At 34.9% G+C, this 13,538-nt stretch overlaps 6 protein-coding genes across 6 annotated transcripts; 3 read left to right on the top strand and 3 right to left on the bottom strand.

Annotated features, from left to right (window-relative positions):
* Window positions 1-150: 150 nt before the first annotated feature.
* TVAGG3_0558710 (uncharacterized protein) lies at window positions 151-3,578 on the top strand (the record flags this gene model as incomplete). Its single annotated transcript, XM_001306366.1, has 1 exon — window positions 151-3,327. The coding sequence occupies one exon, from the start codon at window positions 151-153 to the stop codon at window positions 3,325-3,327; it is 3,177 nt and encodes a 1,058-aa protein (XP_001306367.1).
* Window positions 3,579-3,963: 385 nt separating this feature from the next.
* TVAGG3_0558720 (glycine-rich protein family) lies at window positions 3,964-4,701 on the top strand (the record flags this gene model as incomplete). Its single annotated transcript, XM_001306367.1, has 1 exon — window positions 3,964-4,701. One exon carries the CDS (start codon window positions 3,964-3,966, stop codon window positions 4,699-4,701), a length of 738 nt encoding a protein of 245 aa, XP_001306368.1.
* A 562-nt stretch (window positions 4,702-5,263) lies between these two features.
* Window positions 5,264-6,668, top strand: TVAGG3_0558730 (proteasome regulatory particle assembly; the record flags this gene model as incomplete). Its single annotated transcript, XM_001306368.2, has 1 exon — window positions 5,264-6,562. The coding sequence occupies one exon, from the start codon at window positions 5,264-5,266 to the stop codon at window positions 6,560-6,562; it is 1,299 nt and encodes a 432-aa protein (XP_001306369.1).
* A 182-nt stretch (window positions 6,669-6,850) lies between these two features.
* TVAGG3_0558740 (heat shock protein 70) lies at window positions 6,851-8,871 on the bottom strand (the record flags this gene model as incomplete). Its single annotated transcript, XM_001306369.2, has 1 exon — window positions 6,898-8,871. One exon carries the CDS (start codon window positions 8,869-8,871, stop codon window positions 6,898-6,900), a length of 1,974 nt encoding a protein of 657 aa, XP_001306370.1.
* A 1,051-nt stretch (window positions 8,872-9,922) lies between these two features.
* TVAGG3_0558750 (temperature-gated cation channel protein) lies at window positions 9,923-11,494 on the bottom strand (the record flags this gene model as incomplete). Its single annotated transcript, XM_001306370.1, has 1 exon — window positions 9,923-11,494. The coding sequence occupies one exon, from the start codon at window positions 11,492-11,494 to the stop codon at window positions 9,923-9,925; it is 1,572 nt and encodes a 523-aa protein (XP_001306371.1).
* A 526-nt stretch (window positions 11,495-12,020) lies between these two features.
* On the bottom strand, window positions 12,021-13,265 carry TVAGG3_0558760 (tetratricopeptide repeat domain domain-containing protein; the record flags this gene model as incomplete). The annotated part of the gene is made up of 1 exon (XM_001306371.1): window positions 12,021-13,259. One exon carries the CDS (start codon window positions 13,257-13,259, stop codon window positions 12,021-12,023), a length of 1,239 nt encoding a protein of 412 aa, XP_001306372.1.
* Window positions 13,266-13,538: the final 273 nt, after the last annotated feature.

A 13,538-nucleotide genomic window follows, 5' to 3' on the forward strand; every position in this document is an offset into this window, starting at 1 on the left:
GATTTGATCTGTTTCTAACCCTACAAAGTGCTCAACAGGAATATATTGATATATTTGGAGGCTTATAGAGCTATTCTCCACGCTAGAACAGAAAAATTCGGTAAAGATTTTCGATAAAATTTATGTACGTTATTTCCCTCAATTTGTTTTATGAATGAAAAAAAGGACCTAGAATGGCTTCGAGGTCCTAATATTGCTTTAGTAGGAAGCCTAATCTCCGGAGGAATGATTACTCCAAGTACTAAAGTAATTTTACCCGAAGATCCATACGAAATGGGCCCTTTTCAACAGAAAAAACGTTCAGTTCCAAAAACAGCAGCTCAATCACGTTTATTATCGCCACTTGTTTCACAGGCACAAACAAGAGGCCCAACAACAGCATTAAATTCGCCAAAATCTAAAAAAACACTTACGAAAAGACCAGAAACAGCGCAAAAACCACGCGAACGACGCAGAGAAATGGCACCCGTACCTGCCCCTCCCAAACCAGATGATGGCGGATTAAATTTGCCTCCTATTTCCGATTTAATTAGTACGAAACCACGAATTGTTACAGCAAAAGATGGACAAGAGTTATTAGCAAGTTTCAGAAAACAGATTTCAGAAATACAAGACAGGCCAAATGAAACTCCACATGAAAAATTTAGAAATATCATGGAAGGAGTCGATATATCGTTTTTATTTTGGAACAAAGTCATTACAGATATTCGTAGTTACTCGGAGGATTACTCAAAACTTCTTAACGAAATTAAATCTTTCTATAAATACAAATTAGCAGAGTTTCCAGATATAGGAGATGAATTTGTCGCAATTATTGATGCCAAAGAGCGTGAAAACAATCAATTATTCGAAGAAAATATGGGATTAAAAAAGCAAATCCAAGAATACGAAGAAACAATACAGCATATCAACAATCAGAGTCTTGAATACCAGGCAAAGATTGAAGACATGCGTGTTAAAGAAGCAGAATTACGTCATAGAATTGCAGATCTTGAATATGAAAATGATCAAACGAAACAAGAGTTTACACAGCTCAACTGCAAAATTATTCGTGAGCAAAACACTGTTAAAGAGTTAGAAGAACAAGTTGCCAATCTCCAAAACACAATTGTTGATAATCAATTTTTGATTAAATCACAAGAACAAGAAATCCAGAAATTCCAAGAGAAAGGTGCCTCTTTCAGACCAATGTATCTTGAAGCCTCCAAAGAACTCGCTGATCTCAAGCTCGTTCTTCAAAAGAAAGACCAAGAAATTGAAAAACTTTCTTATCGTCCTCCAATGGAAGAAGTTGAAGTTATGACAGACGAATCATATATAGAACAGATGAAATCGCAGAATAAGTCGAAGCACAAACGCCGCGGCAAAGATTCAAAGCAAAAGGAGATGTCAGCTTTGAATCAATCCGCAACAAATTTGGCAACATCAAGTCCAGGAAAACTTAATATTAGATCAAGTCCTGCTCGATCAATTAACAATTTCAGCAATGAAATGATCACTGAAACTCCTAATAGTAACTTGAACAAGTCTTCCAGCAGACTAAAGAACCTTCCTGAATCTCCAAACACCAGCAAAGTTGATCTAATGAAAGAGAAATCGAATTCTAAGTATCAATTGGAAACTCCTAAGAAAGAAAACATAGATAAGAATGATTCTCTTGAGAAGATTACTGGTGCAAGTAAGTCTTTAACACGAGCAGAATCTGTTGCTGATACAAGTAAAATCAAACCTTCTTCATCAAAGATATCAATTTCATTGAAACAAGATGAAAAAGTTATGTCTTATTCATCACATCGATTAATATCAATGAATGAAATTATTCCTAAACAAGAACAACAAAATCAACAACAGCAACAACAAGATGTAAAACAAGAACAAGTACCAGAAACACCATCAATTCTTGTACAAAACAATGAAGAAGAACAGCAACAAAAACAAGAAGAACCTCCTAAAGAAGAAACAGAAAAACCACAGGAGAAAAAGAATTTAACAACAGAAGCTATTAATGATGGACAAATCATCACGAAAGATAGACATGGATATGTTATTTCTATTGGCGGATTGGCACCAACAATGGTTGATTGCATGTACAGATTATTGCCATTGAACGTTGAACAACCTTTAACTGAACCAGCAACAGATGTAATTTCTTTGACATTAAGAGATGTCAATATCAAACCAAAGAGTTACACGTGGTTGTTGTCGTATATTATTGATTTCTTCTGCTCATTTAATGGAACAGATATGGCAGTAATTATGTCAACAGATGCCATTACTCTTTTAAAGAATTGCTTGCAGGCAAAATCAAGAATACCTACAACAACAAATAGATTGTACGTAGATATATTGAACACTGCACAGTTATTTAAAGGAACTTCTGGTTGTGTGAATTTCTTCATACAATTTTTGATCCAAGAATATTCAACAATTGATTTATGTTTCTTTAACGTTCTTTTCTCTTTGTGTTATGATTTCTTGTATCCTAAGACTCAGAGTTTACTCGAATATGATGAAGTAACAACCGAATCTTACCAGTTCTTGATACACGTTGATCTTTGCCAATGTCTTTTGGATCTTTTATTCCCATTTTCAAAAGGAAAAGTTCCAATTGATGTTTTTAAGAAAGGAACTCGATCAACACCATCAAAGAAGCTTGTTTCTTTCTGGGAATTCGCAAAGTATATGCTGCAAATCTTCAGACAGACTCATATGCAATTCCACAAACAAGTCAAAGCACTTTTGAATCTAAGTGGTCATGAAGCTGATTCTCAAATAACTGAAGAGATTTTCTCTAATTTCTTCATTCTATCAAGACCTTTCATCAAAGATGATGAAATAAAGAAGCTCTGGGAGAGATACTCTCTCGAGCAAGTCATCAAGAAGAACACAGACTTGAATATTCATTCTCTTATTCAGTTTTGTGCAGATTTCCCTGAAGTTACAAATACTGTTCTTGAATTACCTTATGCATCGAATTTCGATTCAATATATGGAGATTTCCCAATTCACATGCAGAAATTGATGCTTTTCTTCAGGAAGAGATACACCAAATTCATGAGAAAAGTTGTTTTCAATCTTCCTTCTCATATCAGAGCAGCTATTGAACAGAGTTATGTTCGTATCAGGAATTCTATTATCAGATGCGATCTCTCTACATGTGTGACATGTTATCGCCACTTTTTACAAGTGTCCGATTTGAAGATCACAGAAGATAATCCATATTTGACATTTGCATCTAATGTAGAACCAGAACTCATCGACGCCATTATTAAGATGCTTGCCGCACGTGAGATGCTTGTCTCCGAAGAAGTCCTTGTCCAAAAATAATGGTATGACTTTTTACTTTTAATTACATTTTTTTTGTTGTATGATATTAGTTAAATATTAAAAATCACCCTTGTAAAAATAGTTTACTTTTTTTTTGAATTAACTCATAGAATTTGACTCGACTCTAAAAAATTTTAGGCAAGTTATTTCAAAACTTTATCATTACATTTCGATTCATATTAGCACAAAATAGAGTTCATTAAAGAATTAAAGACCACCTAGCTATTCTTGACACCACTAATTTCGTAAATTAAATTATTTAATATTCAAATTTCCTTAAAACAAGTTTTCAAAAAAGATCACATTCATTTCCTTCTTTGAATATAATAATTAATCATAACGATCAACTACAAACTATCCAAGACTTCAGTATACACAGAGAATGTAACAGTACATGAAAATCAGTACACGTTTGGATACCCATGTGGCGATAGTTTAGAAGCTTGCACACCTTATACTGTACATTTACAAAGTGGTGCATATCTTATTGAAGCTTGGGGCTCTGCCGGATCATTTCAAGAAACATCATATGGCAACGCGATTCCTGGCCTTGGATGATATTCCTCAGGCGTTCTTGAAGTAAAAAGTTCTTTGACTCTGTATCTATATATCGGGTCCATTTCATATTTTAATTCCATGTTTAAATATTACCCGAAAACAATTCATTTCTTTGGAATTGGGGGCGGATCTTCCGATGTGAGATTGTATGCGAATGAAACGTTTGATTGGTCTGATCCTCTCTCCCTCCGCTCACGAATCCTAGTAGCTGGGGGCGGCGGGGGCTCCGAGTGGCCTAATTCTCGAGGTGGCCACGGCGGCGGTCTTGAAGGAGGAAAAGGATACTCTAATTGTCAATCCGTACTTCGAACCGATTGTCCTAACTCAATTTCAGGAGGAGGAACACAGATTGCCGGTGGAAGTGCTGCTCCTACATTTCGAAATTTAGTTGGTTATCCTGGATTGTTTGGAATTTCTCCTGTGAATTATACTTCTATTGATATAGGAGGGATTGGAGGAAATGGATATTATAGTGGTGGATCAATCGATTTAGCAGGCGCTGGTGGTGGAGGAAGCTCTTTTATTTCAGGATATGAAGGTTGTGTAGCTTTAAATAGCTCTCTAAACGAAAATCCGAGTCCGACAAGATCATCAATACATTATTCCGGAATAAAGTTTTTTAATCCGATAATGATCCAAGGTAATAACGATATGCCTCTGTATTATCAATCTAGTACCGACAAATGGTCTATTGGAAACAAGAATCGAGGCGCGATACGGATCACAATTATTAGTTTAAAAAAATGCACATGTTTGGCAAAGTACCAAATTACCTGTTCATTACTTTTTGTCACATTAGCTAATTTGGTTCTTTGATGAAAGAGAATAAATTAAATTTATATCTTCAATATAATCTAATTTTTATCCAAATAGAATACTTACTATTGGCCTTTTCCCATTTATATTTAATGCTATTGAATGATTCGATACACATTTGCAATTTCTTTTAGTTTTCTAAAGCAATTCTATCAGGTTTTTCATTCTATACGGTTTAGACAGAAGTTTAGATCACATATTTTGGATTTCATTACTTTATACCATAGTTCGTCTGCTAATTAATATTTCTTTCATCAATTTTTGAATTGACTAATTGAAAAACTGTCAAAAAAATCGTTGAAGCAAGACGTAAATTTATTTAAAAACAAATATAACATAAAATATATACTTTTTAATATCCGATATTTTTTATCAAAATTGAGAGGACTGATTTCAGAAAGAGACAGGGACAGACTTGATCTCTGTCACTTTTCTTAAAAAGTATTTTTAAAAAACTGATATATAATTATTATACTTGATTATTACACAAAAATTTTCAAAACGTAATTCAAAAGTGACATTTGATAAGTTTTTGTTTCACTCTTATCATTTCAGTTATATAATGGTTAATGATAAGTGTATCAAGCTGATGGAATCAAATAAAGACTATATTGACACTGTCAGGGAGATATACAGACTAAAAACATCAGACGAAGTTGAAATTGACAATATGTACAAAAACATCAAGAGAAAACTTATTGAAACAAAGTTGATTTCTCCAGCTAAGGTCATTTTAATGATATCCATTGCATTATATTACAATAATCGTTACATTAAATCGTATTGGTCCTTATTCAAAAAGATCTTTGAAGAATATCATCCAAAACAGATTGTTTCCATTTCTCCACTATTTGACTATCTTGTTTATGAAGAATATGGTATTATTTTTGATAAAGAGAATAAGAAAAAGTTTGAATATTTTAAAACTTTAAATTGCTCATTAGATTTTCCAGAATCAAACACAATCATTAAAGCAATTATGGATGATGATGTCAAGCTATATATCTCATTTACAGAAAAGGAAGGATTTGACAAAAATCAAATTTTTAAAAGTCCATTCAATCCTGATACAATTTACAGTTATTTCTATCCATATATTGGAGCAATCAGATACACATTGATTGAATTATGCTGCTACTATGGTGCAGTTAATTGCTTCAAGCTATTAAGAACAAAATTCAATTCGAAGATTACAAAAGAATGCCTTCAATTTTCATTTTTAAGTGGGAATCCAGATATTTTGAATGAATGCTTGAAATATCAAAAACCAGATTGGTGGTCCATGGAATATGCAATCATCTCTCACAATATCGATTTTGTTACTTTTTTGATGAATGAATACAATATTGAAATTAAATGGAATCATATCAATGATTGTTTGAAATACAATAATATTCCTGCATTTTTAGTTGGTATCAACAACATTGAAGATAAAATAATGTGTAAGAAACCAGCAATGAGTTTTAATATTGTTTCAATTTATGAATATGTACCATCTCTTGGTGGAGATTTTAATGGATGCTCCCTTCATTGCTGCTCAGGTTATGATTCACCTGCAATTGCAGAATTTCTTATATCAAATGGTGCTGATGTCAATAAAAAGGATGTGTACGGAAGAACTGCTCTTCATTATGCAGCAATCGATAATAGCGTAAGAACAGCCGAAGTTCTTATTTTACATGGCGTTGATATCAATGCAAAAGACAAAGGTGGCCATACGGCTCTTTTTTATGCAGAAAATTATAATAATGAAGAAATTTCAGATTTTCTAATCTCACATGGAGCAGAGAACAAATCATTTTCTTATAATGAAATCACAGAGCTTCATATCCCACGAGACGCAAATGTCCTTTGTCGATAAATACAATCAATACCTGCTTAATGAATTAAGGAATCCATCAAATGATAAATAAAGCCAAAAACGATAAAAACATAGATCTACTTTTAATCATGTAGTAAAAATCGATTTATATGTAATCTTCTAGATGTTTAATTTGAGAAAATAAAGCCAGTAAAAAGCAAAAGAATCATTCTTTGCTGGATATTAATGATTATTGTGAAAAAAGAAAGGAGATATTGATCTTTTTGAATTAAAACATTCACAAATTACTTTAAATGTCTTGTGTAAAAAAAAACTTTTTTTTTTCAATTGCATAGAAAAAGAATGTTTACAAGAAATTAGAATTAATTGGATTCTTAGTCAACTTCCTCAACACGTGGGCCAGAGCCAGAGGATGGATGAGCAGCGCCTGCACCTGGAGCAGCACCACCAGCGCCACCCATGTTCTGGAACATAGATGGGTCAACACCACCTGGCATTCCGCCGGCGCCACCAGCAGCGGACTGGTATGCCTTCTGCATGAGTGGCATCAACTGGCCTTCGACTTCCTTCTGCTTTGCTTCGTAGTCAGCTGTGGAAGCGTCCTGGTTGGATTCGATCCAAGCGAGTGTGTCATTGACAATCTTGAGAATGGCATCCTTGTCAGCCTGAGCAATCTTAGAGCCGAGTTCGCCGTTGACAGAGTTACGGACACCGAAGCAGTAACCTTCGAGACCGTTCTTAGCTTCGATCTTCTTCTTGGCTTCTTCATCCTGAGCCTTGTATTTCTCAGCATCAGAAACCATACGGTCGATATCTGCCTGGGAAAGACGGCCCTTGTCGTTCTTAATTGTGATCTTCTTTACATTACCTGTGGACTTATCCTGAGCAGAAACGTTCATGATACCATCAGCGTTGACATCGAATGTAACTTCGATCTGTGGAACACCACGTGGAGCTGGTGGAATGCCTGTGAGATCGAATGTACCAAGAAGGTTGTTGTCGCGTGTTCTTGTACGCTCACCTTCGTAGACCTTGATTGTAACTGCTGGCTGGTTATCAGCGAATGTTGTGAAGATGTTTGACTTCTTGGCTGGAATTGTTGTGTTACGTGGGATCAAAACTGTCATGATTTCGCCAGCTGTCTCAATACCAAGGGAAAGTGGAGCGACATCGAGAAGTAAGATATCCTTGACTGCATCGGAGTTATCGCCCTTGATGATGGCGGCCTGGACTGCAGCACCGTAAGCGACGGCCTCATCTGGGTCGACACCACGGCATGGCTGCTTGCCGTTGAAGAACTCCTGGAGGAGCTGCTGGACACGTGGAATACGTGAGGAACCACCGACAAGAACGATATCTGTGACATCGGACTTTGACATCTTTGCATCCTTGAGAACCTGGGCAACTGGACCAAGTGTGGATCTGAAGAGTTCATCGTTCAAGTTCTCGAACATAGCACGAGAAATTGTATCCTGAAAATCGTGGCCCTGGTAGAGAGACTCGCAAAGGATGGAAGCGTTAGCAGCTGTAGAGATTGTACGCTTAGCACGCTCGCAAGCTGTTCTGAGTGTTCTCAAAGCACGTGGTGATTCGCGGAGATCGCACTTGAACTTCTTCTGGAAACGATCTGCGAAGTAATCAACAAGGCGTGAATCGAAGTCTTCACCACCAAGGTGTGTATCACCAGCTGTAGCACGAACTTCGAACATGCCACCATCGATATCAAGAAGGGAAACATCGAATGTGCCACCACCGAGATCGAAGATGAGAACGTGGCGTTCCTTATCGGACTTCTCGTTAAGGCCGAAAGCGATAGCAGCGGCTGTTGGCTCGTTGATGATACGAAGGACGTTGAGGCCAGCGATAACACCAGCATCCTTTGTAGCTTGACGTTGGCCATCGTTGAAGTAAGCTGGAACTGTAACGACAGCATCTGTAATCTTTTCGGAGAGCATGTTCTCAGCTGTTTCCTTCATCTTGCCGAGGACCATGGCTGAGATTTCTTCTGGGAAGAACTGCTTTGTCTCACCCTTGAACTGGACCTCAATCTTTGGACGGTCGCCATCACTGCGGACGACCTTGAATGGCCAGTGCTTCATATCTTTCTGGACAACTGGATCTGAGAATTTACGGCCGATCATACGCTTAGCATCGAAAACTGTATTCTGTGGGTTCATAGCAGCTTGGTTCTTAGCTGCATCACCAACAAGTCTTTCGTCATCTGTGAAAGCAACGTATGATGGAGTTGTTCGGTTACCCATATCATTGGCAAGAATATCTACACGATTGTGACGGAATACACCGACACATGAGTATGTTGTACCAAGATCAATACCAATAGCAGACATAATATAAAAATGAATTGAAATTTCTTTCTCTTAACACTTCTCAAAATTTTGACAATTAAAGTGGCCGCCCAAATTTCTGATGAAATTATAAAAATTCAATTTTGATCACTATAAACATGTTTTACATCAGCAAATACAACATATTTACTGTTTTTTTTAATTTTTCATATCGATTATTGTTTATTTGGCCGGCTGCTTAAACCCTCAATAATATTTTTTACTTTAAAGTATAAATTAAGATATAATAAAAAGAAAATTTAATCCAATTTTTCTCAAATTAATTAAAAATGTCACTGCAGTGTCCGTGGAAAGTTACCATTGGGTCTCGCACGTGTTTGCATAGAAATAAGAAGTTTGGCTGCTTCTTTACAATTAAAATATCTTGCAAGTTGAATGGGCTGTTAGTTTATCTTTATCTTTTTCATTGACATTTGCACCATGTGAAAGAAGAAGTTTAGTTATTTCAATATAATTTTTTTCTATGGCAATATAAAGAGCTGTTTCTCTATTACTATCTTTCTCATTGACACTTGCACCATGTGAAATAAGAAGTTCGGCTGTTTCTTTTCTATTATTATATGTTGCAATGTGGAGAGTAGTTTGTTCAGAATTATCTTTCTCATTGACATTTGCACCATGTGAAATAAGAAGTTCGGCTGTTTCTTTTCTATTATTATATGTTGCAATGTGGAGAGCAGTTTGTTCAGAATTATCTTTCTCATTGACATTTGCACCATGTGAAAGAAGAAGTTTAGTTATTTCAATATAATTTTTTTCTGTGGCGATATGAAGAGCTGTTTGTTCAGAATTATCTTTCTCATTGACATTTGCACTATGTGAAAGAAGAAGTTTAGTTATTTCAATATAATTTTTTCTGTGGCGATATGAAGAGCTGTTTGTTCAGAATTATCTTTCTCATTGACATTTGCACCATGTGAAAGAAGAAGTTTAGTTATTTCAATATAATTTTTTTCTGTGGCGATATGAAGAGCTGTTTGTTCAGAATTATCTTTCTCATTGACATTTGCACTATGTGAAAGAAGAAGTTTAGTTATTTCAATATAATTTTTTCTGTGGCGATATAAAGAGCTGTTTCTCTATTACTATCTTTCTCATTGACATTTGCACCATGTGAAATAAGAAGTTCGGCTGTTTCTTTTCTATTATTATATGTTGCAATGTGGAGAGCAGTTTGTTCAGAATTATCTTTCTCATTGACATTTGCACCATGTGAAAGAAGAAGTTCGGCTGTTTCTTTTCTATTATATTCTGCTGCAATGTGAAGAGCTGTTTGTTCAGAATTATCTTTCTCATTGACATTTGCATCATGTGAAATAAGAAGTTCGGCTATTCTTTCACAGTTATATTCTGCTGCATAATGAAGAGCTGTTTTCCCAAATAGATCTTTTTCACTGACACATGCTCCATGTGAAAGAAGTAATTCGACCATATTGTCACTTTGATTTCTTATTGCAGAATGAAGAGCTGTTTGCTTATTTATATATTTTTTGTTGATATTTGAACAATATGGAAGAAAATATTCACAAAGCAAAGGGACATTAAAATTAATTGAATAATAAAAGCAAATATCAGCATCATTAGTTTGATCGAAAACAACAAAAAATGATTCAAGATTTTTATATTTTACGCATGATTCTAAATCAATCTTAAGATTGTATTCATTCATTAAGAATGTAACAAAATCAATGTTATGTGAAATGATTGCATAATCCATGCATTCTTTACCTGGTTGTTGATATTTCAAACATTCACTCATGATATCGGGATTTCCTCCTAAAAATGAAAATTCTAGACATGTTTGAGTTATTTTTGAGTTAAATTTCGTTCTTAAAAGCTTGAAACAATCAACTGCTCCGTGATAACAACACAATTCAAGTAATGAATATCCTTTTCTAGATTTTGGATATAAATAGCTTTTAAGTGTTTGATTTTTATCAAATCCGTCAATTTCTGTGAATTGGATAAATGTTTCTAAGTTATTATACATAATTGCTCTGTAAATCGTATTTTCTGTATGAATTTCGAGTTCTTCTGAACTAATTATTTCAAAATCCTCAGATTTATCTAATTTGATTCCATATTTTATGTAAGAATATGGATGTAAGTGGGTTCTAATTTTTTTATCTTCATTAAATCTTTCACTTTCTGTGAATGAGATGAACCTTTCTCGATCATTATTTATAATTGCTTTGCAAATTTTATTTTCTTTTAGAATTTCGTGATTTTTTTTATCCATTTTCATAAAATCTTGACTTTTGCATAATTTAATTCCGTAGTCGTTATAAAACATGAAATTAGATATGTAGGGAATATTTGTGACTTCATTTACATGATAGTCATCAGATATGAGTTTCGCTAGCTCCAAGTATGACTTTATGTAGCGGTTGTTATACGGAACAATGTTTAAAATGTCGCATATAATATTTTGAGGTGAATATTGCTTTGAATCAATTAAAATTGTTTTGATCTTTTCGTAAATCGAGTGCAATTCTTTTTCATTTTCCGTTTTTAATTGATATAACGAAATATACAAATTATTGCAGTCACTACAGATTTGTTGAAATTTATTATATTTATCTTCATTAATGCCATAATCAGACATTAAAAAATTTAAATTTAAAGTCACTTTTTAAAATAATTCCACTGAAAGTCGTATTTTACAAATTGCATTTTAAAAGTCGACATTTGCATAAAAATTACTTTTTTTTCAAATATTTTTATGGATTTTTTTGAATGACGAAAAAAGAAAAGATCATTTTTCGTAAATGATTTTTTAAATATCGATTTCTATTTATAAGAAAATTAATATCTCAGTAAAAATGGACAGATTTATTTCATGAAACAAGAAAACTTTTCGATAAATAAGTCCTTTCATGAGCCTTGTAGTAGATTTTTGGTTGATGAAAAATTGAGAGGAAAATTGAGAACCTCGATGTATACTTTTTGACATTGTCAAAAACTTTGAAAGGATCAAAATTTTTTTAGTGTCAGAAAGTTTACAAATGCATACTTTCTGACGAACAGACACTCAGAAAGTACTCAAACTGCGGTTTTTAATTTCCGCACTTTTTTTGGCGACCTTATGTGGGATATTTTATATATTTGATGAGAAATAATAAAAATATATTTTATTTCTTCATGAGTTTCTTTGCGATGATGATTATTGCTCCGACCAAAACAGCAGCTCCAGCAATACCAGTGAGAATCATTGCTTTTGTATTAATTGTCGGATATTCATCATCTGGATAAGGGTAATTACGAATTAATTCTTTAACAACTGGAGGTTCTGGTTCTGGTTCTTCATGGACTGGTTCTGGTTCTGGAGCGACAGGTGGCTCTGGTTTTGGCTCTGGTTCTGGAGCTGGTTCTGGTGTTGGTTGTTCTACTGGTTTTGGCTGTTCGACTGGTTTTGGTTGTTCTACTGGTTTTGGTTGTTCTACTGGTTTTGGTTGTTCTACTGGTTTTGGCTGTTCGACTGGTTTTGGTTGTTCTACTGGTTTTGGCTCTTCCTTGTGTCTCTTTGGAATGACAATTGTAGGATCGATAGCTTTGGCTTCTTCGTATAACTCGTCTGGTTCTAAAATGTTTGTCTTTGGACCTAATCCGGATTCAATAAGTTGAGCGGCAGCAACCATTGATTGAGGATCCTTATCTTCGATTCCGTATCTGTAGTAGGTCAAGGACATGTCAGCGTCTTTGTTTGACTTGTATTCGGAAACTGGAGAATAAAGATCTCCCAACAATTTTGCGGCTCTCTTGCTGCCTAATCTGTAGCCTGTTTGAAGGCAGTGGACAGCCATACCTGGACTCTTTGTCATATAGGCTTCACCGAGTAAGAGAACAGCTGGTAAATAAGGTTCTACGAAAACAATGTTATCGAGAAGGTCTGCAGCCTTATCAATGTCTTCGGCATCAATTAATTTCTTTGCGTTGTACATAATAGCTGGAATGAAGCCTGCTTTGACGAGATTATTTATTTTTTCTTGGTTTTCTGGCTTTTCTGGATTCTGGATGGATTTGAGGAATGCTGAGTTGAAGTCGATATCGGATTCGCCAGCAACTGGTGACTCAATTGGGTATGACCAGTTGCCATTTTCAACTTTGTGTAATTTAAGAACAACTGTATTGCCATCGATCGTCTTGTCCATGGAATCTGTTGCCTTGTGCAAGATACCATTGACAATTGGGTATTTAGCTCCCTTTAATGTGCATTTAAGAGTGTTATCGTCTTTTGAATAATTTGCAGTGAATGTTTGAGGATCTTCTTCATGCAAGTCAATTGTAATGGTGAGGTTGCTGTCATCCTGTGCGAATTCCCACATATAAATGCGAACCTGGTTCGATGGAATTACTAAATCAACTTCCATAAAAGTATGTCACCTTTTCTTCCTATAATTCAATTAAAAAAGCCATCGGAATTAATATATGGTTAAATTATATCATTACAGTCTTTTTTAAAGCGTAATTGCTATCAGATTCGGAATTTTGAATACTTTCATTTCAAATTTTGAGTAGGTGCCAAAAGTGCTTACTCTTAAACAACCGTCGGATTTCCGGGTGAAATCGTGACACACTTTCGTCTTTCGTAGGCGGTGGTGGTTGTTACAAAAGGTAACTTCGAATGTAGCGTGAAATCTGCAAAAAAA

Source organism: Trichomonas vaginalis, chromosome II, assembly GCF_026262505.1.
Source record: "Trichomonas vaginalis G3 chromosome II, whole genome shotgun sequence".
NCBI classification, from domain to species: domain Eukaryota; phylum Parabasalia; order Trichomonadida; family Trichomonadidae; genus Trichomonas; species Trichomonas vaginalis.